We start from the raw sequence: 22,409 nt of genomic DNA on the forward strand, positions 1-22,409 counted from the left end.
TGGGTGTCCTCCAGTGCACAGGACAACCCTCGCAAGAACTGACCAGCCCAAATGTCATTATATTCCTGTTGACAAACCTGGTGATAGGAGAAGTATTTTTTTCTCTTTTTTGATAACTTTATATATGAGCAATTTTCCTTTATGTGGGTGTATGCCGTGTGTATGCAGAGATATCCATGAAGGCCAGAAGAGGTTTTTGAGATCCCCTAGAGCTGGAGTTATAGGCATTTCAAGGAACAACTATATTGCAGCATGTATCAAAACTTTATTCCTTTAATGGGAAGAATAATACCCCACTAGACACAGACACATATGCCACATTTTGCCCCTCTTGGGTTGGACCATTGAAATGACATGTGTAGGGACATCTGTTTCAGTCCTAGACTCCTTAGGACTACACTGAGAAGCACAATTGCTAGGCCGTCTGTCTGGGACCCTGATAGGTCTCTTACGTGCAATAATGGTTATGTAATTTTGTCGGAAAACCTTTATTCCTGGGGTCCAAATGCTGAAAGGGTGAAGTGTTAGGATATCTGGGAGGTAATAAGGAAATGGTTCAGAAATAACAGAGAGAGGTATCAAGAGAGCAAGTGCAGCAAATAAAATGACTGGAACCAAGGGAAAAGCAGTGTGAACTGCCCTTGGATTTTGTTTTTTTTTTTTTTTTTTTTTTTTTTTTTAAGAATTATTTATTTATTTATTTATTTATTGTGTATATAGAAGAGGGTTTGAGATCTCATTACAGATGGTTGTGATCCACCATGTGGGTGCTGGGAAGTGAACTCAGGACCTCTGGATGAGCAGTCAGTGCTCTTAACCTCTGAGCCATCTCTCCAGCCCCTTGTTTTTGTTTTTAAGACAAGGTCTCACTACAGTCCAGACTGGTCTGAAACTGCCATGTAGCGTAGCTCACACTCTGAATTTGCCATCTTGTTCCAGCTCCCTGAGTACTGGGTTACTGTCCTGCATAGGCCTAGATTGACTCGATTCTTTTTTACGTTGGGAAGAAGGAGCCCAGAAAGAAATCTTATAAAACTGGTATCAGTGTCATTCTGTTACTGTGATCAAATACTGACCAAAAGCAACTTGGAGAGGAAAGGGTTTATTTGGCTCATACTTCTGGGTCACAGTCTACCCTGAGGGAAGACAGAGACTTGAAACAGAATCTGTAGAGGAGCCATGCTTACGGCTAATGACCAGCTAGCTTTTTTTTTTTTTTTGGCGTGGGGGTGGGGATGGGCAGGAAGGGTCTTAACTGTATATTCCTAGGTAACCTAGAACTTTGTAGCTGTGGATAGTCTGTTTGACTCTGCTTTCCAAGTGCTGGAATTAAAAGTAGACTACCATACTTAGCCTCAGCTGGCTTTCTTATCCAGTCCAGGCTCACCAGCCTAGGGATGGTGCTGCCCACATGGGTTAGGCCCTCTCCTAACAATCATCAGTCATGACAGTTCCTTCTAGTCTTGCAAAGGCCAATCTGACCTGGGTGATCTCTTGTTTGATCTCTAGGCTGTGTCAGGTGGACAGCCAAAGCTAATTAGGAAATCTGGTCAAATGATATTTGAATGGTTTCAAAACCACTGGGAAGGGGGAATGGAGATAGGCTTTTCTATGGTGGGCTGTGAAGATTGGCTGATGGCATGTAAAAGGATGGACCTGAGCCTTCCCTTCACTTACATATTGAGGGTTGTTCAGTGGATCTGAGACTAAACAGAATGACTAAACCGATAGAACTCTTAGAAGACAGCAGGAAAGCTTTGTGATGATGGATTAATTCTCTGAACATGACATCAGAGGCATAAACAACGGAAGAGAAAAAGTAGCAGAGTGCCTAGCGTGGGTGAGTAGGGAGACGGTTGCAGAAGGTGAAGAAATGCAAAGATTCTAGCTATCAAACGGCTTTCAAAGGTAGTTTCCACAAGGACCTTAGGTACTGGCATCTTTCCTGGGAATCCTGTGCTTGTAAGACAACCACTGATACCCTGAAAGCTGTTAGTTTTATTAGTTCTGGGTTGAGCAAACAGGGACAGCAACCTTTGTGTACTTTGATGGCTTGTGTAGCTGCTGCCCCCCCCCCCCAAGTCTTAATAACGGGCTCCTTGTCGGGTGACTTAAGCAATGGAGCACATTTTACACGAATGCCTCTGAGGGTCTGTCTTAAACATCCACACAGATGTGTCTTTGCACAGGATTGGTTCCCCCTCCTAGATGTTGTTCTTGTGAGGATAGGCTGTAATGGATGCTTAATAGCAAATTACTGGGGTGCGCTCAGATGTAGTTTTATGTTTTGTTTCTTTTTTAGATCACTTTATTTTATATGTATGGATGTCCTACTTAATTTCTTTTCTAGATTGTTTTCTTTTGTGTGTATGTGTAACTTACATGCCTGGTGCCTGTGGCGGACAGAAGAGGGCATCAGATCCTCTAAAACTGTGGGTGCTGGGAATCAAACTGAGTCCTGACAAGAGCACCAAGTGCTCCCAACCTTGGAGCCAGTTCTCTAGTCCTGGTAATTGTTTTTTGAGACAGGGTCTCACTACATCACCCTCCTCCTTCTTTCTGAGACAGTGTTTGTTGTTCTGAAGTTTACTGAGTAGACTAGACTGGCTGCCCAACCAGCAGCCCCAGGGATCCCGTGTGCGGATCCAGTGTGCACACTCGGCTTTTTTTAATGTGGGTTTTAGGCATCAGACTCAGATTCTCTTGATTACAAGGCAAACCCTTACTGACTTAACTTTCTCCTCCATCCCCCTTTTCTTAAATTAAAAAATTACATTTATTTGTGGGTATGATTTATTCAGTGTGTACAGGAGGGCATGGTTGTGCATGTGGAAGTCAGGACATGTTGGCATCAGGGGTCAGTTTTCTCAGTTCCAGGGATAAAACTCAAGTTGTCAGACGTGGTGACAACCATCTTTACCGGGTAAGTCATCTTGCTACTCCCCTCTTTTTTTTTTTTTTTTTTTTTTTTTTTTTTTTTTTTGAGACAAGTAGCTCTGACTGGCTTGAACTCTCTATGGAAGAACAAGCTGGCCTCAGATTCCTGGGCAATCCTCCTGTCTCAGCCTGCTTGCTGAGTGCAACACCCTGTCTGGCCTTGCTAAATATTTAACACCTTCGATCACTTTTAGTAATTTTTCCCCGAATGAACTTGTGCCTATGCTGAGGGGAAATTGTCTAGAAGCAAGCCCAGAAGGGAATGTAGACAATGAAAGAACACGGTAACTTCCAAGGTCCTGTATCTCCCCCTCAAACACGTTTCCCCACTTAAAGCTGTCCACAGGGTCTGGAGGAGAGATGGTGAGAGAGTCAGTTGCCATTCAGTGAGCACTTCCCCAGTGGTAAACATTGCCAGTGACGGAGAGCGTTCTTCTAAACTTCTCTCAGCAGCACAGTGAATGTGGTTTCTCTTTCGAGGTTGGAAACGGGATGGGTTTGGGTTGGAACCTCGAGGGCTGAGACAGACTATGAGGGGCCTAACTGGCTCTGACGAACAAGTTAAATTTTTTTCTTCTTTCCCCATGACTATGGCTACATGTGGAGTGTTTCTGCTCCCCAAGACGTCTAGCTCTGATTTGGAAGGGCAGGAGTCAGCAGCCACGCTCCATCCCAATGCACCTCCAGGACAGTCGAGGAACATTTTACACAGTAGGTCTTGAGAGGGAAGTGACAATGGTAATGGACCATGATTGGCTTTTCGTGTCTTTTTCCCTTTTCCTCTTCTTCCTGCTTCAGCCTCCTGAGAGCAGAGATGGGTGTTGACTGGGGAGGAGCAGATATACTAAAGATTGTATTCCCAGCATTGTCCTGAGACAGGAAGAGGACCAGTGAGAGAAAAGAAGATGGACAAGGGGAAGCAATGCGCTGGGGTGGCAGTATACAAGCTCAGGACAGTGTGTGTGTGTGTGTGTGTGTGTGTGTGTCTGAGTGTGTGTGTGAGAGTGTGTGTGAGTGTATGTGTGAGTGTGTGTGTGTGTGTGTGTGGTATAAATGTCATAATGAGTTTTCTTATGCTAACTAAAAATAATCAAGAAAAAGCATTGTCCTGAGTTCTTTGAATGTCCTACCAGGAACTATGGCGGTGAAAAACCTATTGCTCATTATCTGAATTCAAACTTAAGTTCTCATTTCCATATAAACATGATTGGGGGGTTATGGTTTTAGTATAACATGAATTTTCTAGTACTGTAACAGCCATATACACAGAACAAAGAGGAACTTTACTAAGGACATTCAAAACCTTACCACTGGGGATAATAACGCAGTTGATTGGCAGAGAGCTCGGGCTGGGGGCTCTGGCCTTAATCTCCATCACCCAATAAAAAAACACATACACCAATGGTGATGTTTGTAGCTATCACATTCACAGAGGATACATGTATGTGTATATTTACTTTTAGAATATTTTTTTGTTTGTTTTTTGAGACAGGGTTTCTCTGTGTAGCTTTGTGCCTTTCCTGGAACTCACTTGGTAGCCCAGGCTGGCCTCGAACTCACAGAGATCTGCCTGGCTCTGCCTCCTGAGTGCTGGGATTAAAGGCATGTGCCTCCACTGCCTGGCTACTTTTAGAATTTTTAGAGAATTATTTTATTTTATAGTTATGAGTGTTTTGCCTGCATGTATGTCTGTGCACCCCATGTGTGGCTGGTCCTCTTGGAGGCCTGAAGAGGTTATTGGATCCCTTAGAACTGGAGTTATAGATGGTTGTGAGGCATCATGTAGGTGATAGGAATTGAACCTGGGTCCTCTACAAAAACAACAAATACTCTAAATCACTGATCCATCTCTCCAGCCCCGTGTATATTTATTTTTAAACGTCACATAAGGAAATTGATAATACTCAGTTTAATGTTTTTTGCTATTGTTGCTTTTTGAGACAGGGTTCTGAGCCCTGATCCTCTGACCTCAGCCTCTTTGAATGCTGATGTCACAGGATGAGCTACTTCTCCTGGATCTATGCACAACTGTGAACAGTTTTTTTTATCGTGTTTCAATACTTGAGCATTTTCTTACAGAAATGCATATTATTTTACAAGACACTATTTCTGTTTTATCCTTTTTTTTTTTTTTTTTTTTTTGAAGTACTGAGGCTTGAACTCATGGCCCTGTGCATATCAGCTAAGTTTGCTGTCACTGGGCCACATTTCCAGACCTTTTTATTATTTTTGAGGCAGAGTCTCACTAACATGTGTAGGCTGGCTTTGAACTTTTGATTCTCCTGCTATAGCCTCTGTAGTAGCTGGGATTAGAGGCATGTGCAAGACAAATAGTATCCTTTCTTTTTTTGTTGTTGTTTTTGAGACAGGGTCTCTGGCTGACCTAGTACTTGCTATGTAGACCAGGCTGGCTTCTGCTTCCAACTACTAGGCCTCAAGATGTGTGCCACCACGCTTGTCCTTTATATTGTCTTTTCTATAGAAGTTAATTATATTTTCTTTAAAAAAATATTTTAAATTTATGCTTGTGCGTACATCTGTGTGCATCTGAGGTATTACTATCCCCGTGGACCTGGGTTTACAGGCTGGTGTCCGATATAGGTTCAGGGAACTGAACTTGGGTCCTCCGAGAGAGCAACCCATGAAACCGGACTTTGTTCATTCATCATCCTCGGGGAATAATGGAGACCAGAAAAAAAAAAAAAAAAAAAAAAAAGTTACAGAAAGGGGCGTTCCCGACAGAGCAGGCCCCGCCCCAGCCGCGGGCACGCCTCCCGCCACACTCAACATGGCGGCCGCGCCGGTCCGCTAGGGCGTCTGAGCGCGTCTCAGGAGGCGAGCTCCGCTCCCAGCATGGCGGCCCCGCAGCCGAGGGCGGCTGCGCCGAGCGGGGTTCTGGGGCCATGTGGTCTGGAGCAGATTCTGGAAGCGCTGAAGCTGCTGCTGAGCCCGGGAGGTGAGAGGACGAATCTTGGCGCGAGGCTGCACCGGAGGCTCGCGGGGCCGCGGGTCTCCTAGGCTCGCCCTGGCCGCCGCCGCCGCCACACGTTCCCCTCGCGCCCTCCGGCGATCTCCGTCCCGCTCCTGGGGGCGTTTGGGCCTTTGTGCAGTCTCATTTAAAACTTCGGGAAACTGGAGCTCCCGCAGGACCTGGGGTCCGCAGAGTGCTGACAGACACGGGCCGCGCTCCATTGGGCGCTTCCCTGTTCCGCGACTCAGGTCCGCCGTTAGATCCCGCGCCGCTCGCTCGGAAGCGGGGACTGTGGCGACTCCTCCAGACAGCTGTAATGTGAGGACTCCGCCGCTGGGGGACTCTGGACCTGATGTGCACGCTTGAGATTTGTGCAGAATGCCAAGGGACCAGAGATGCGGAGCAGGGGCGTTTTGGCTGAATTTGAGGAAGATATTTAGGGGTTTTCCACTCTGGTGCCAGGGATGTGCAGTGACCTTTGATCTTTTGTGTTGAGTTGACCCTTCCCAATTTAGGATCTGAATGGGGACCTAGGGAATGGTGAAACCTTGCGCTGTCCTTTACTGTTGGGTACCAATGTGTGGTGATTTGACTGCCTCTACCTCTCAAGTGCTGGGATTAGGCAGGCATCACCATTCAACTTTTGTTTGTTTGTTTTGTTTTTCTTTTTTTAAGACAGGGTATCACTCTCTAGTTGAGGCTGCCTTGGAACTTATGCCCCAAATCACGTGGTCATGTTAGTGGGCTGACCATGGACCTAGAACTCAGTTCTGCCCAATCTCCTTCTCAGACTAAGGCAGATTATTCAGAATAGAGCTTCTGATGCTATCTGGAAATGTAGGGAAGGGTGTAAGAAAGAAGGCCCTACTGAAAAATACAGTATGTACGGGGTGGGGGTGTCGAATTTTCAAGGTAAAGGCACATCTAAGGTGAATGCGCTCAGTCTCAAATGTCGGTCCCGCACTACAGCTGCAGACATTACACTTCACTAGTGGGAAAAGAAGTTGATAGTAGATGCAAGCCCACTAAGTATCCGTCCCTACTGTGTTCCGTTTGTGTCTATCATTTCAGCCCTCACAACAATCTCCTTACGTAGTTAGTTATTGCTCACATTCATTTTTTGCAGAGGAAGGAACCAAGGTTCAGGTACATTGGAAATTGCCCAAAGTAAAAACGAGTAAGTGGCAGCCTTCAGTTTCCTGTACTGAAAGCATGGTAAATATGCTATATTGCTCCAAATTAAGAGTCAGTGGCAGCTGGGCAGTGGTGTCCCAGCACTCCTGAGGCAGAGGAAGGAGGATCTCTGTGGGTTCTAGGCTAGCCTGGTCTACAGAGTGAGTTGTAGGACAGCCAGGGCTACACAGAGAATTCCTGTCTTGAAAAAAAAAAAAAAAAAACAACAAAACAGTCAATGCCAAGATATTATTTCTATGAATATGTGTGTGTAACTATTTCTATGAGTGTGTTTTTGTGCACCATATGTATACAGGAGCTGATAGCTGCCTGAAGAGGGTGTCAGATAACCCGGAACAGGGGTTACAGGCAGTTGTGAGCTGTCTTGTGGGTGCTGGGACCTGAACCCCAGTCTTCTCAGGAGCAGTCAGCAGTCCTTAACCAATGAACCATCCCTCCAGCTCCCATATTAAAAGGAAAAATATTTATTTTATTTTTAATTATGTGTATGTGTAAGTATGTCCATGTGAGTGCAGTTATTGAGAGAGACCAGAAGTGTCAGATCCCCTGGAACTGGAGTTACAGGCCGGGGGAGCCACCTGACGTGGGTGCTGGGAGCTGAACTTGGGTCCTCTGTTTGAACTTGCTAATGGAGAGAGCCCTCGTTCAGCAACTGTAGCTTTTGGTTTGGTTTGGTTTTGATTTTTTTTCCCTCCTGTTTGAGATAGGGTGTCATGTACCCCAGACCCGCCACAAAGCTCAGGATGATCCTGAACTGATTCCTTTGGCTCTGCCACTGGAATGCTGGGATTACAGGTGCACATCACACCTGGTTTACGCAGTGCTGGAGAATCAAACCTGGGTCATCTTGCCCGCTGGGCAATCGCTCTACCAACTGAATTACATCTACAGCACTGTTTGCTTGTTTTGTTTTTTCTTCTTTCAGGACAGGGTCTAGCACTGTAGCCCAGGCTGGACCCAAACTCAAGACAGTTCTAGTGCTAAAGCCTTCCCAGTGCTTAGATTCCAGGCATGTGCCACCATTCCTGGCTCGAGAATAAGGGTAAATAAACAAAACAGAAGCAGTTATCAAAAAGACATACATACGTCCCTGTGGAAGGTCCCTCTAGCCTCCAAGAATATGGAGATGAGTTATATACACATGCTCATTTAACTCAGGAGAACCCAAACATTCCTGTTTGAAAAGGGAATAAACGTATGCTAAAATCTTTCATTTTTTTAAACATTATTTTATCTTTATTTATGTGTATGTCTCAGTGTGTAGATGCATGTGTTTGGGTGCCCGTGGAGACCAGAAGAGGGCATTAGGTCCCTTGGAAATGGAGTCACATGAGGTTGTGAACCCCTTTACATGAGTGCTGGGAGCCAAGTTCTGGTTCTCTGAAAGAGCAATAAGTACTCTGAGCCGCTGAGCCTTATCTCCACCCCCTAAGGTTATACTATGTTGTATGTTGTATATGTAGTTACTGTGTGTGTGAATCTGGATGCTGTTTTTTTTTTCTTTCCCCTCTTTTTTTTTTTTTTTTTTTTTTTTTTTTTTTTTTTTTTGGTTTTTCGAGACAGGGTTTCTCTGTGTAGCTTTGCGCCTTTCCTGGAACTCACTTGGTAGACCAGGCTGGCCTCGAACTCACAGAGATCCACCTGCCTCTGCCTCCCGAGTGCTGGGATTAAAGGCGTGCGCCACCACCGCCCGGCCGCTTTCCCCTCTTTTTTTTCTTTTTCTTTTTAATTTTTTTGAAATGACTTTTATTTTTGGTTTCATTTTGTTTTGAGACAGGATTTCTCTGTGTAGCCCTGGCTGTCCTAGAACTCATTTTGTAGAACAGGGCTGGCCTCAAACTCAGAGATTTTCCTGCTCCCTGAGAGCTGGGATTAAAAGTGTGTGCCACCCCTGCCTGGCTTGAAATGACTTTTCGAAGAGAAGGTTTCATGCTATTGCCCAGGCTGGCCTGGAACTCTATGTAGTTCAGGCTGGGGTCAAAGTAGTGGCAATACTGCCTCAGTCTCCCGAGTACTGGGGTCGCAGGCACACTCCACCAAGCTGACTTTTCTCTTTTGCTTTGTTTTGGTTCTGGGGATCAAACTCCGGACCTGTGCTTACACATGCTCTACCAGTTCAGTTTACTACTACAGTGTGTGTGTGTGTGTGTGTGTGTGTGTGTGTGTGTGTTTGAGACGGCCTAGGTATATACCCTTGGCACCTGCTGTGGAGAACAGATTGGCCTCAGACTTTGGGGATTTACCTGCTTCTGCCTCCCCAAGTCCTCAGACTGCATGCCTGTGCCACTCATCTGGCTCTTCTTTTTTTTTTTGGTGAGGGTAGATTTTTTTTTTTAATTGGGGGGTTAGGAGCAGGGTCTTTTTCTTTAGCTAGAGCTAGCCTAGAATTTACTGTGTAGATCAGGCTGGCCTTGACTTGAAGCCTCATCCTTTTTTATTTTTGGTTTTCCGAGACAGGGTTTCTCTGTGTAGCTTTGCGCCTTTCCTGGAACTCACTTGGTAGCCCAGGCTGGCCTCGAACTCACAGAGATCTGCCTGCCTCTGCCTCCCGAGTGCTGGGATAAAGATGTGCACCACCATCGCCCGGCTGAAGCCTCATCCTTCTAAGTGCTGCAGTAACAGATATACACCTCTAGTCTGCCTTGTAATGACATTCAAAAAATGTCTGAGAAAGAGCAACATTATTTTACATGTTTAAATCTCTTTTTGTGTGTGACGCTGGAGAAAAAACTTAGGAACTGATGGACATCCCTAGCTGATGCACGATTCTAATTAGTCTTATTAAATAAAAACCCGGAGTCAGTCATCGAGGGTGAAAGCTGAAAGACCAGAGAAGCAGAGCAGCAGCCACCAGAGAGACTTCTTAGCTCTACAAAATCTCTTGACAGAATGGGCCTCCTGTTTCTCCTCCTCAGACTGAATGGGCCCTAGAGACCCTGTCTCCACCTGCTTTATAATCCTGTCTCTACCTCCCTAGTGCTGGGATTAAAGGTGTGCACCACCACCACTGCCACCACCACCACCACCACCACTGCCCAGCTCTGTTTATCTTTTAGACTGGTTCTATCTCGGGGTAGCCCAGAGTGGCCTTGAACTCCTGATCTTCCGGTTTCTTCCTCCCAAGTGCTGGGATTAAAGGTATATGCCACCACTGCCTAGCCCCTGTGACTAGCTCCACCCTCTGATTTCCAGGCAAGCTTTTTTTTTTGTCAGAACATAAACAAAACACCCAGCCCTGTCTCAGTGTTACTTACTGTACTAGTCAGTTTTCATTTGTCTGTCTGTCTATCATCTATCTATTTCCAACTTGACACAAGCTAAAATGGAACCTCAAATAAGAAAATGCCTCCATCAGGTCGGCCTATAGGCTTGTCTGGTGCATTTTCTTCACTAATGATGGATGTGGGAGGGCCCAGCACACTGTGGGTGGTGCCACCCCTGGGCATGGTTGTATTTTTTAAAAAGCAAGGCGAGCAAGCCATGGGGAGTACACCAGTAAGCAGCATTTCTCCGAGGCTTGTGCTTCAGGTCCTGCCGCTAGTTCTTGCCTTGGCATCCCTTCCCTCCCCACGTTGCTTTTGGTCGTGGTGTTTATTCATCACAGCAACAGAAGCAAACTAGGACAGCCGTGGGGTTGTTTTGTCCTGCAGACTTCTCGGCAACCAGGGTCCTTATGCCACATTTCAGGAACTGCCTTAGTATCAGGTGTGGTGCCTCTAATCCCAGTACTCAGGAGACAGAGGCCAATCCAGGCTATGAAATCGTTTCAAAACCAAGCTGGGGTTGTGGGGAAGGAGGTGGGGTTTGCTGCGAAGAAAAAGAGGAGCCAACATTTTCAGGTATTTTATTTCGTCACCGTTACCAGTAGGGGGCAGTGCAGACTGCTGTGTCACAGGCTCCAACATTTTCAGGTATTTATATCATCACCATTACCAGTAGGGGGCAGTGCAGACTGCTGTGTCACAGGCTCCGACATTTTCAGGTATTTTGTTTCTTCACTGTTACCAGTAGAGGGCAGTGCAGACTGCTGTGCCACAGGCTCCAACATTTTCAGGTATTTATATCATCATCGTTACCAGTAGGGGGCAGTACAGACTGCTGTGTCACAGGCTCCAACATTTTCAGGTATTTTGTTTCTTCACCATTACCAGTAGAGGGCAGTGCAGACTGCTGTGTTTCAAGGCTTCCGCAGCACTCCACCAAGCTCCTGCTTTAACTCACCTTTGTACTTCACGCCTGGCCGCAGGGAGTCATGGAGAGAGTGGTTGCTGACCTGAGTGGTTAGCTGCTACAAGCTCACATTTCCTGTTTAGGTGCGCATTTGCTGAAAGAACCATATTTTAATACTAGTGGCTCAAAATACTTGGCCTAGTCAGCCCTAGTTTTATAATCTTTAAATAACTTTTTACGTACAGATCTGAGATTGCAGTGAATCTCAGATCCTCAGCACCACAAAAAGAATATTTCATCTGCCTACAGTCTCATACTCAGCACCTCAATTTTTCTCATCTTCATTGGCCGTCTCCTGGCTGGAGTGGGCATGTGTTCCATGCAGAAGGAAATGCCATATGTCTTCTTTGTTCATTATTTCCCTCTTTTTCCTCCTTCAAAAGGATCAGGCTCAAGTTCACTACAGAACACAAAACATGATGTCCTGCTAGAGACTCTAAAATCTAACCTGTCTGCCTTGGAGACCGAGTTTCTGAAGGATGCTCAGGGGAAGAAGCTGAAAGCCCTAAGAGATGAAATTGCCCATAAGGCCACGTGGCTGCAGAGCTCCGACGACATCACGTGGACTTTCACCTCTCAAACTTTGTTACTGCTGCTGTGTTTGAAGGAAACCATGACCCGCCTTGCAGCCGATTTTAATCCAGGTACACCCAACCCCAGGACTCCAGAAGCTGCTCCAGCCCTCAGTCCGGATACGCTTAGTGTCTCCCAACAGAAGACCGTCCAGTCGGTTCTGCAGTTTGTCGTCACCTTGGGTGTCTGCCCCTACCTCATGCCTGGTGTGGGAGTCCCTCTGAGATACAGAACTGAGTTTGGAGCTGTTGTCCAAGATGTAGTACGTCTGGAGGCTTCGCCCCATGCCACCCGGAGACTGCTACACCTGCTGCAGGGTCCTCCTAGATCTGGCTCAGCATGCGTCTCTGGGGAGCTTGATTTTCTGCCGCCATTTTGGGGATATTGCAGCAGGTCTGTGCCAGCTGGGGTTCTGCCCAACCAAAAGAAAAGCACCAGCCCCCGTGGAAGAGGTAAATGTGCATAGGGAGAGCGGGGAATGAATGATAGCATGTTTGTTTCTGTGAGGTTTCTAAGTGCAGTTCCTAGTTCTTTAGAATGAGCTGATTGAAAGATCTAGAATTTCTTTTCTTTTTCCTTTTTTTTTTTTTTTTTTTTTTTTTTTGGTTTTTGAAACAGGGTTTCTCTGTGTAGCTTTGGCTGGCCTCGAACTCACAGAGATCCACCTGCCTCTGCCTCCCGAGTGCTGGGATTAAAGGTGTGCGCCATCCCCCCCCAGCCCCCCCACCCCCCCGGCTAGTTTTGCCTGTGAGGAGAGATCTCTTAAACAAAGATGGAGCTCTGTGAGTGCACTCCAGTCAGACACAATTGCTGCTCATCCAGTCTCAGAGGCCCTGGAAACCTGTGGTGCCATCTGCCCCGTGGCAGGGCGTATACATCTGCTCTGTCTCAGTCCCGTGGAGAGAAGAGGAGCAGGCCGAGCGCCTGTGCTCAGTGGACAGCAAGCAGGTGTGTTCCCGTCGCCAGCGGGCAAGCACATCTCCTGCCCAGAGCAGCGCAGGTGAGAGGTGGAGAGAGGGCCCGGAGTGTTTGCAGAGCACAGCCTCCCCCAGGTAGAAGGGACTGGGGACACGCCTTCCTCCTCTCCTCCTCCTGGGTTTTCATAAACGTCCTTCTGTTCTCTGCCTGTGTCTACTCCACTAAAGTCAAGTGCACGTTTCTTTTAGGTTTTAACGGAAGAGGAGAGAACCCTGTCAAGGGGGGCCTTGAGAGACATCTTGGATCAGGTCTATCAACCATTAGCTGTCCGGGAATTACTTATCCTCCAGGGAGGACCACCCCAGGTATCCAGTCCTTGGGACTTGGTGGGGAGTTGGTGGGTGGTACTGTCTTCTTTGCCTGCAAAGTTAGCTGGCTTTAGTTTCCTATAAAACCATCTAGTTGAGCCTTGCATCTTTAATAATAATATTAGTATTTTGTAGATAGGTTTCACTGTGTAGCCCCGATTGGTCTGGAACTCTCACAAAGATCTGTCTTACCTTTGCTTCCCAAGTGACAGGATTAAAGGCACGTACCACCACACATGGCCTATGTTTTGCATTTTATTTTATGTGTATGGGTGTTTTGCCTGCATGTATGTCTGTGCATCATGTGTGCCTAGTGCCCATAGAGGCCAGCAGAAGGGGTCAGATCTCCTGGAGTTAAACTGGTTAAACTTGGTGGTTGTGAACCTCCATATAGGTGCTAGGACTCAAACCTGGGTCCTTTGAAAGAGCGGCCAGTGCTCTGAACTGCTAAACATTTTTCCAGACCCTCACAGTGCAATCTAGGCTGGTCTTGAACTCACAGTGCTTTAGCCTCCCGAGTGCAGACATGCAGGCGTAAGCCACTATGCCCTACTCTTATTTTATCTTTAGATAATTAAGTGGTATTTATAAAATAGAGTGACATTAACTTTCAGGATAATTTAAAAGACCTTTTTGTTAATGGAGTGATGGATACTTTCCCAAGATTATGATCACTTTTTAAAGGCTATGGCAATTTAATGTGAACACAGACACACAGAGATATAGTCACATATATTTTTTTGTTTTGTTTTTGAGACAGGGTCTTTTATGTAGCCCTGGCTAGTTTTGAACTTGTGATCTTTCTGTCTTCTAGCTCCTGAGTGCTAGAATTCTAAGTGCATAATATGTATGCCCCGTAAAAAAATACAAACATACATGCATATGTTTGGTTTTGGTTTTTAATTTAAAATATTTATTTTATTTGATGAACGTGAGTGTTTTATGTACACTCCGTGTGTATCCTGGTGTCTGCAGAAGTCAGAAAGGGTCTTCTTGGATTTCTCGGAACTGGAGTTGTGGATGGTTTTGAGCCACCATGCAGAGGCTGGAAATTGAACCCAGGCTCTATGCTAAGAGCAGCTAATGCTCCTCCTAGTCATCGAACTACCTCTCCAGCCCATCTGTTTGTTTTGAGACAGAGTCTTACTCTATAGTTCAGGGAGTCTTACTCTATAGTTCAGGCTGGCTACTCACTATGTAGCACAGGCTGGCCCTGAACTAATGACTCTCCTCTTGCCTCAGTCTCCCAAATGCCAGGAGCCACTCTGCTTAGCTTTGGATCTTTTTAATTTGTGATGCTGGAGATTGCACCCAGGACCTATACATGTTAGGTAAGCAGTCTATGCCTAGTGGAGGTGGTACACACCTTTAATCCCAGGACTCAGGAGACAGAAGCAGGTGGATCTCTGTGAGTTCGAGACCAGCCTGGTCTACAGAGCAAGTGATAGGACAGCCAGGACTACACAGAGAAACCCTGTCTCTAAACAAACAACAAACAAAACCAGTCTACCACTGAGTTATATCCTCAGCCTCTGTATTAATTTTTTAAATTATTTGTGTTGGGGGAGGGTGTACATGCCAGATCATGGATGCCGTGGGGTGCATGTAGAGGGAGGTCCTGCAACAGCCATTAGGAGTCAGTACTCTCCTACCATGTGGGTCCTGGGAGTCAAACTCAGGTCATCAGGCTTCTTTCTGGCCTGAGTTTTTATTTTTGTTTTTTAACTAACATTTAGCTATTGGACAGTATATTTTTTGACAGAAGTGTTTGGGTACCTTATGTTTTGAATGAAATGATTTAAACTAGAGCTATTACTGTATCTAGTCTCAGCACTTTTGCTTGAAAAACATTCTAATATATAATGTTGGCATTAAGATAGCTCATTTTTTTTTTTTCTTTTGAGAGAGTTTTGATAACTTATCAGGCTGGTCTTGAATCAGGTCTGTGGCCCAGTCAGGCTTTGAACTTGGGAATCCTCCTGCCTTAGCTTCCCCAGGAGCCAGGATTATAAGTCTGTACTGTTAGGCCAGTTTAGTTTATTTTTCTCTCAAAAATAATTATTGGAGAGACTGGGCAGTGGTGGAGCACGCCTTTAATCCCAGCATTTAGGAGGCAGAGGCAGGCGGATCTCTGTGAGTTCAAGACCAGCCTGGTCTACGAAGTGAATTACAGGTTAGTTAGGGCTACCCGGAGAAACCTTGTCTCAAGGAACAAAAATATTGGAGGTCAGGCTTGGTGGTGAACACCTTTAATCCCACTTTGGAGGCAGAGACAGGCAGATGCCTGTGAAATGGAGACCCTCTTGGTCTGTCTGGCAAGTTCCAGGTCAGCCAGGGTTTCTTAGTGAGACCTTTTTTTTTTTTTTTTTTTTTTTTTTTTTGTTTGTTTGTTTTTGAGACAGGGTTTCTCTGCGTAGCTTTTCACCTTTCCTAGAACTCACTTGGTAGCCCAGGCTGGCCTCAAACTCACAGAGATCCGCCTGCCTCTGCCTCCCGAGTGCTGGGATTTAGGCATGCGCCACCACTGCCTGGCTGAGACCTTGTTTTTTTTTTTTTTTTTTAAAAGGCAACGGTATGATTGGGGCTAGAGGGATGGCTTATCAGTTAAGAACATCTGCTGCTCAATCGTGAGGACCCAAGCTTGGATCCCAGTGCCCATATCCGGCAGCCCACAGATGCCTGTAACTTTAGTTCCAAGGGATCTGAGAGGGAGAGAGAGTCAGCAAACCAAACATGTGCTGAAGAGGTTCTGTAAAAGAGAAAGGGGCACTGGGGAGGCCTTGCTACCATTCACAAGGCCCTGGGCTCATCTACTAGCACTGAACGGGCAGAGGGTAGGGGGAGTATTGCACACTGTCTCTCTCTCTCTCTCTCTCTCTCTTTCTCTCTCTCTCTGAGTGTGATCCTCGCACATACTAAACATATGATCCACCACGGAGCTACCTCTCCAGCACACACACACACACACACACACACACACACACACACACACACACTGTCTTCATACTGTATGTGTTTCAGTTTATAACTTCACCCCGCCTTTTGTCAGTCCTGTACAGATGTAAAGACTCAGCTCAGGTGTCAGGCCCCAGCTTGGCTCCGGCGTCTATGTGGGCAGCTGCTCTCTGAAAGGTTGATGAGACCCAACGGTGTTCAGGCAGTAGTCCGGGGCATTTTGGAAGGAGCAGGTGGTAAGAAATAACATGTTTCTGTTACTTTGGTGTCTGTTTTCCTTTGAGTCAGAGTCAGGTGAATCGCTGACCTTTGCCTTTAAACCTCATTGAGTGTGGAGGTATCGCTCAACTTAGTCCTCACACCTAGCATACAGCAGGCACTGAGCTCAACCCAGTAGATTCTGCTCAAAGCCATACAGATTGGAGGGCTGCTATAAGGATACCAGGTCCCCAAGTCAGGTGTGTTGGCATAGGCTATGACCTCAGCACTCAGGCGTATGGAGAGTTAGAGGTTAACCTGGTCTACATGCTGTTGTTTGAGACCTTGTCTCAAAACAACAAAACAAAGGTCCTAAAGAGATGGCCAGTGGTTAAAAGCACTGATTGTTCTTGTGCAGAACCTGGGTTCAGCTCCCAGCACCCTCATGGTGGCTTACAACCATCCGTAACTCCAGTTACCAGAGGATCCGATGGCTTCTTCTAGGCTCTTCAGTGCGTATACATCACGCAAACAAAGCAATCATACAAATATATAAAATGAACAAATCTTTGAAAAAACAAACTTAAATCCACATTTCCTTCTGCCTCAACATAAAAAAAAATTGCTTCTTAGATCAACTAACAATGAATTCTTTTTTTTTTTTTTTTTTTTTTCTATGTAGCCCTAGCTGGCCCGAAACTCTTTATGTAGACCAGGCTAGCTTTAAATTTGTGACATGCCTTACCACACCTGGCTTTTTTTTTCCCCTTTAGAGACAGGGTTTTGTGTAGATCTGACTACTCTGAAACTTGCTTTGTAGACCAGTTTGGCCTCAAGCTTGCATATAGTCCTCCCGCAGCTCTCCAAGGAGAGATTGCAGGCATGCACCACTATACCCCGCTCAGATTTTCTCAGAGGACATTGTTTTGGTGGGAGGTGGAAGAGATTAAGAGAGGGTAATGGGAGCATTTTGATCAAAGAAAATTGTATGGATTTGTGAAATTATAAAAGAACAAACAAAATATTAAAAAATAGTGTTCCCAGTAGAGAAAAGGAAACATTTCTGACGCCAGAGTTGAAGGCAGTGTCCTCACATACACTTATGGGGACTGCTGTGAGCACACGTCTCTCTCCATGCAACAGCGGGTGCTGCTGGCGGGAGTGAGGCCGAGGCCGCGGCTGCTGACTGGAGGAAATGCGACTCGATCGCGAGGATTCTGGCCTCCTGTCCCCAGCAGTCTCTTTCCCCAGAGAGCTACTACAGGGACATCTGCCCACAGGTAAGAAATCACCTTGTAACTGTCGCTCCACCAGGCCTTGCCTGCTGATTTGCACACAGGGCAGTTCATATTCTAAAAGCGAAGGAAGGGTGGTAGGGTATTTCATTTTGCTGTTTAGTGAGTGACTCTCTTTTCATGTTGTTAGTTGGAGGCAGGGTTGCTCGAGTCTAGACTGGCCCAGAACTCAATACATAACCCAGGTTGGCAGTGATCCTCCTGTCCTAGTCTCCCTAGTGCTGGGGTTACAGTTCCAAACCACTGTGCCTGGTGGGGCCCACCCCCACGTCCTCCTCCTCCTCCTCCTCCACACACATGCAGCACACACCCACGCCCATCCTATCCCCAGAGCTTGAGTTACAGGTATTAGCTGACCAAACTAGAGTCACCTGAGAAGAGGAAACCTTAACTTCTGAGGAATTGCCTCCTTCAGCCTGGCCTGTGGGCATATTTGTGCGGCATTTTCTTGATTAAAGATTGTTGTGGAAGGGCCCAGCTCACTGTGGGTGGTCATCAGTGGTATAAGAGAGCAGGCTGAGCAAGCCACATGGAGGAAGCCGGTAAGTAGCATCCTCCTTCCTCCGTGATTTCTGTTTCAGTTCCTGACTTGACTTCCCTTGATGACAGACTGCATCACCTGTAAGCTATGACAAAACCCTTTCCTTCCACAGGGTGCCCTTGGTCAGAGTCTTTTAACCGCAACAGAAAACCAAACCAGAACGAGGCAGTTGTGAGCTGCCTAATGTGGGTGCTGGAAACCAAACTCAGGTCCTCTCCAAGAGCAGTCAGTGCCCTTAACTGCTGAGCCATCTCTCCAGCCCCAGGCCTTTCTTCTTTTTTTTGGGGGGGGGGGCAGGATTTTCAAGACAGGGCGTCTCTATAGCTTTGGCTGTTTTGGAACTCACAGAGATCTACTTGCCCCTGACTCCCATGTCCTGGGATTCAAGGTGTGCACACGTGTAAAATACCCACTCACATTTTTAAAAATTAAAACTATACACGCCTTTTTCTCTTATGTGCTGTTGATTTTTATTGCAGATTCTGGACTTATTCCATTTTCAAGATAAATTGACCGCCCGCCAGTTTCAGAGAGTGGCCACCACCACCTTCATCACCATGTTGAGGGAACGTCCGGAACTGGCCAAAGAGCACCTGCTCCGGCCCATGCTAGCCCCTCTCCATCGATGCTTGAACACCGCAGGTGAGGGAGGGCTGGGTGTGCCTCCTCCAGTTCAGACGCACACGGTTCCAGTCTGGGGTCCCGCAGCCTGCACTTTTCCTCCTCCCTCCTAGCATTTTACTCGGGAAACTTTGCTTCTCCCAAGTTCCAGGAAGAGACTCTTGAGTCACTCGGACCAACTTCACCAGAGTCACCAACTGTTCCCGTTTTGGTCACATTTGCCTCATTTCTCTCTCCACACATGAATGTAGTTTTTTATGGAACATTTGAAAGTTAGCTGTAGACGTGATGACATGTCACTTTTAAATCTTTCAGCATAAATCTTCAAAGAAAAATGTCAGTTTCTGTCTTTTCAAAAACTAAAAAAAAAAAAAAAAAAAAAAAAAAAAACCTCTCAATTTAAAAAGGAGCAGCCCACTGGCTCGGTGGGTAGAGGGCTTGCTGCCAACCCGACATCTTGAGTTCGGTCCCCAAGACCCAACTGGTAGAAGGAGAAGTTGTCCTCTGACCTCCACATGTGGGTTGTGCAGGCAGGGGAGCAAGTGGTGGACATACAGTAAGTGAAGGTGATTTCAGAAAGTCAAGAAAACAAGGTCAGTTTCTCGACTGTGGAACAGTGATCACACTTGGAAATCTTACATGGATACTGCATTGTCAGGGCTTCTCCCAGACCTCGTTTCCTTCCTGTGTTTTTACATTTGCAACGTTGTTTACATGTTTTGCACGTGTGATCCACTGGTAACAAAAAGGACTAAGTAAGAAAGTGACTAATTCCTTTTGAGGCCTGGTGGTGTTGGAAAATTGGAGCTAGAGCCTTGTGGTGCTAGGCTAGTGCTTTATGACTGAGCTATGCCTCCCCCCTTTTAAATTTAGCCACAGGTCTTAAGTTACTCCAGCTGGCCTTGAACTTCTGATCCGTCTACCTCAGCCTTTGTGCCAGCAGGCTGGTGAGAATGTGCCCAGTCCTACGGGCATCATTGCCAATCATGGCCACTGAAAGTCTGAAGAGGAGGCTTTCTTAGCAACACTGTTTTCCCATTTTCAGTCCTGTGGCATTTTTTTTTTCCTGGAGCTGAGGACCGAACTCAGCTTGCTAGGCAAGCACTCTACCACTGAGCTAAATCCCCAACCCCCTGTGTGGCAATTTTTAAAAAAATGATTTATTTATTTTTATCTCATGTACACTGGTTTGTCTGTATGAGGGTGTTGGATCCCCTGGACCTGGAGTTACAGACAGTTGTGAGCTGCCATGTGTGTGCTGGGAACTGAACCCAGGATATCTGGAAGAGCGGCCAGTGCTCTTAGCCACTGAGCCATCTCTCTAGCCCCCTATGTGGCAATTATGAATGATCATATTTTATTAGTCTTTAAGATAGGCATTTTTTTTTTACATTAAAAAGGAAAAAAAAAAAAACCCACACAACTTTGAGAGGCCTGCAAGACCACTCGGAGGGTAAAGACCCTTGCTGCCAAGCCTATTGACCTGATTTCAACCCTGAGACCCAGAGGGTGGAAGGAGAGACCTGACTCCTCCAATTTGCCTCTGACTTCCACATGTGCATTGCATTATGGTATTCTCTTGCCCAGATATGTATGAGGCCCCACCACCACCAAAACATTGTGGGGGTGGGGGGTGGGGGGACTGGGGGGTGGATGATGAGATGGCCCAGTAGTTAAGAGCACTAACTGCCGTTGCAGTTCCCAGCACCCATGCTGCTCATAACTCTAGCTCCAAGGGAGCCATTGTCCTCTGTGGGAATCTGTTCTCACATGTACAGACACATATACACATAATTAAAAATAAAAAATAAACCTTAAAAAAAAGAAAACTTTGGGGCTGGAGAGATGGCTCAGCGGTTAAGAGCATTGGCTGTTCTTCCAGAGGTCCTAAGTTCAATTCCCAGCACCCACATGGTGGCTTACAGCCATCTGTAATGAGTCTGGTGCCCTCTTCTGGTGTGCAAGGATACATGCAGGCAGAATGTTGTATACATCATAAATAAATAAATCTTAAAAAAAAAAAAAAAAAAAAAGAAAAGAAAAGAAAACTTTGACCATGGTAGCATCTTCCTATATCCTAGCACTTGAAAGGCTGAGGGTCATGAATTTGAGGTCAGCCTGAGCTACAGAGTGGGATTGTCTCAACAAAACAACTCCCTCTCCCTGGATTTTGAGCTACGAGTATAGCTCATTGGGAAGAGTGCTTACTTAGCTATCAGAAAGCTCTCAGTTCAGTGCCCAATACTTCAGAAGCTGAGCATACTGGCCCACACCTGGAATTCTAGCACTTGGGAGGTGGATGCAGAAGATTTAAGGTCATCCTTGGCTACATAAGGAGTTCAAGGCCAGCTTGAGCTACGTGAGATTATTTTAAGGGGGAAAAAAAGGAAGAAAAGAGAACATTTCTTTGATTTATTTATTCCCTTCCCCTTTTTCTTTCTTTCTTTTCTTTTCCTTTTTTTCCTCCAGTATTTTGGCTTTCCTGGAACTTGCTCTATAGACCAAGCTGTCCCCAAACTTACAGAGATCCACCTGCCTCTGCCTCCAAAGTGCTGGGATCAAAGGTGTGTGCCAGCATCACCCAGCCCAATTTTTAACTTCCATAAAGCACAATATGTAATAAAAATATATTCCTGAAGAGCTCTTTATCTGAAAGAGCTAGTTAGCAAGAAGCTGAAACCATAGACAATACAGTTTGTAGTTAATATAAGCCTTTGTGTGTTTACTTGGGTCTGAGCAGCTGCGGGACCATGGTTGAGAGAGATTTGTCTGGACCATGGGGGGCCGGGTGGGACCCGAGAAACTTCTGTTAAGTTTGGGTTTTCATTTTTTTTAAACATTTATTATTTTTTAAAGTATGTAAGCATTTTTCCTGCATGTATGTCTGTGTACCACATGCGTGCAGCACTTGAGGAGACCAAAAGAGGGCATCAGATCCCTGCAACTGGAATTATGGGTAGTTGCCAGCCACCAAGTGAGTGCTGGGAACAACCTGGGTCCTCTGAAAAAGTAGCAAGAGCTCCAACTCCAGTTTTTGGATTTTGGAAACAAGGTCATGCTGTAGAGCAATAGAGCACAGGATGGCTTCGAACTCAGCTGTGTTGTCTGTTGGCTTTGCAAGTACTGAGGTTATAGGCACATGCCACCATAGCAGCTCTCTTAATACTCCATTCAAAAGTCCACTGCTTTAGAACTCTTTTCCCTAAACAAGATCTGACATCATCAGTAGCACCTTAGAGTCCATGGATATCATATATAAATGGCATAGTGGTAATGCTAATTTTCTGGTCTCACCTGGACTATCTTACTATTAAAACTTTGTTTTATTAGTGTCTTCTGTTCAGAAAAGTGATGGAGTTAATTTTGTTTGTTTTCAAAGAGATTCCAGAGAGTGATATGGTGCCAGGAACTATTTTGGTGACTGAGGAAGAACTTAGTCGATGTGTTGAAGATGTGTTTAAGGTTGGTAATTCAAGTTGCTGATGTCGCTAGTTAAATGTTGATATTTAGTACTTGAAGACCTTTAGCTTTTTGGAGGCTCTGGACTTGGAACGCAGACCTTCTACTAGCAAGCATCTACCACTGATCTGTATCTGTAATTTTGCTTT

At 45.8% G+C, this 22,409-nt stretch overlaps 1 protein-coding gene across 1 annotated transcript in view; it reads left to right on the forward strand.

Moving 5' to 3' along the window:
* Positions 1 to 5,715: 5,715 nt before the first annotated feature.
* The window catches only part of Tango6 (transport and golgi organization 6 homolog), a 170,298-nt gene continuing 153,604 nt past the window's right edge, over positions 5,716 to 22,409 (forward strand). Inside the window, 8 exon segments of the mRNA XM_028857728.2 lie at positions 5,716 to 5,893; positions 11,716 to 12,206; positions 12,208 to 12,357; positions 13,072 to 13,188; positions 16,241 to 16,382; positions 17,488 to 17,624; positions 18,660 to 18,822; positions 22,181 to 22,263. Of these exon segments, the coding sequence (XP_028713561.1) occupies positions 5,791 to 5,893; positions 11,716 to 12,206; positions 12,208 to 12,357; positions 13,072 to 13,188; positions 16,241 to 16,382; positions 17,488 to 17,624; positions 18,660 to 18,822; positions 22,181 to 22,263 (1,386 nt within the window). The 5' untranslated portion in view covers positions 5,716 to 5,790.

This window comes from Peromyscus leucopus, chromosome 5 (genome assembly GCF_004664715.2).
Source record: "Peromyscus leucopus breed LL Stock chromosome 5, UCI_PerLeu_2.1, whole genome shotgun sequence".
NCBI classification, from domain to species: Eukaryota; Metazoa; Chordata; class Mammalia; order Rodentia; family Cricetidae; genus Peromyscus; species Peromyscus leucopus.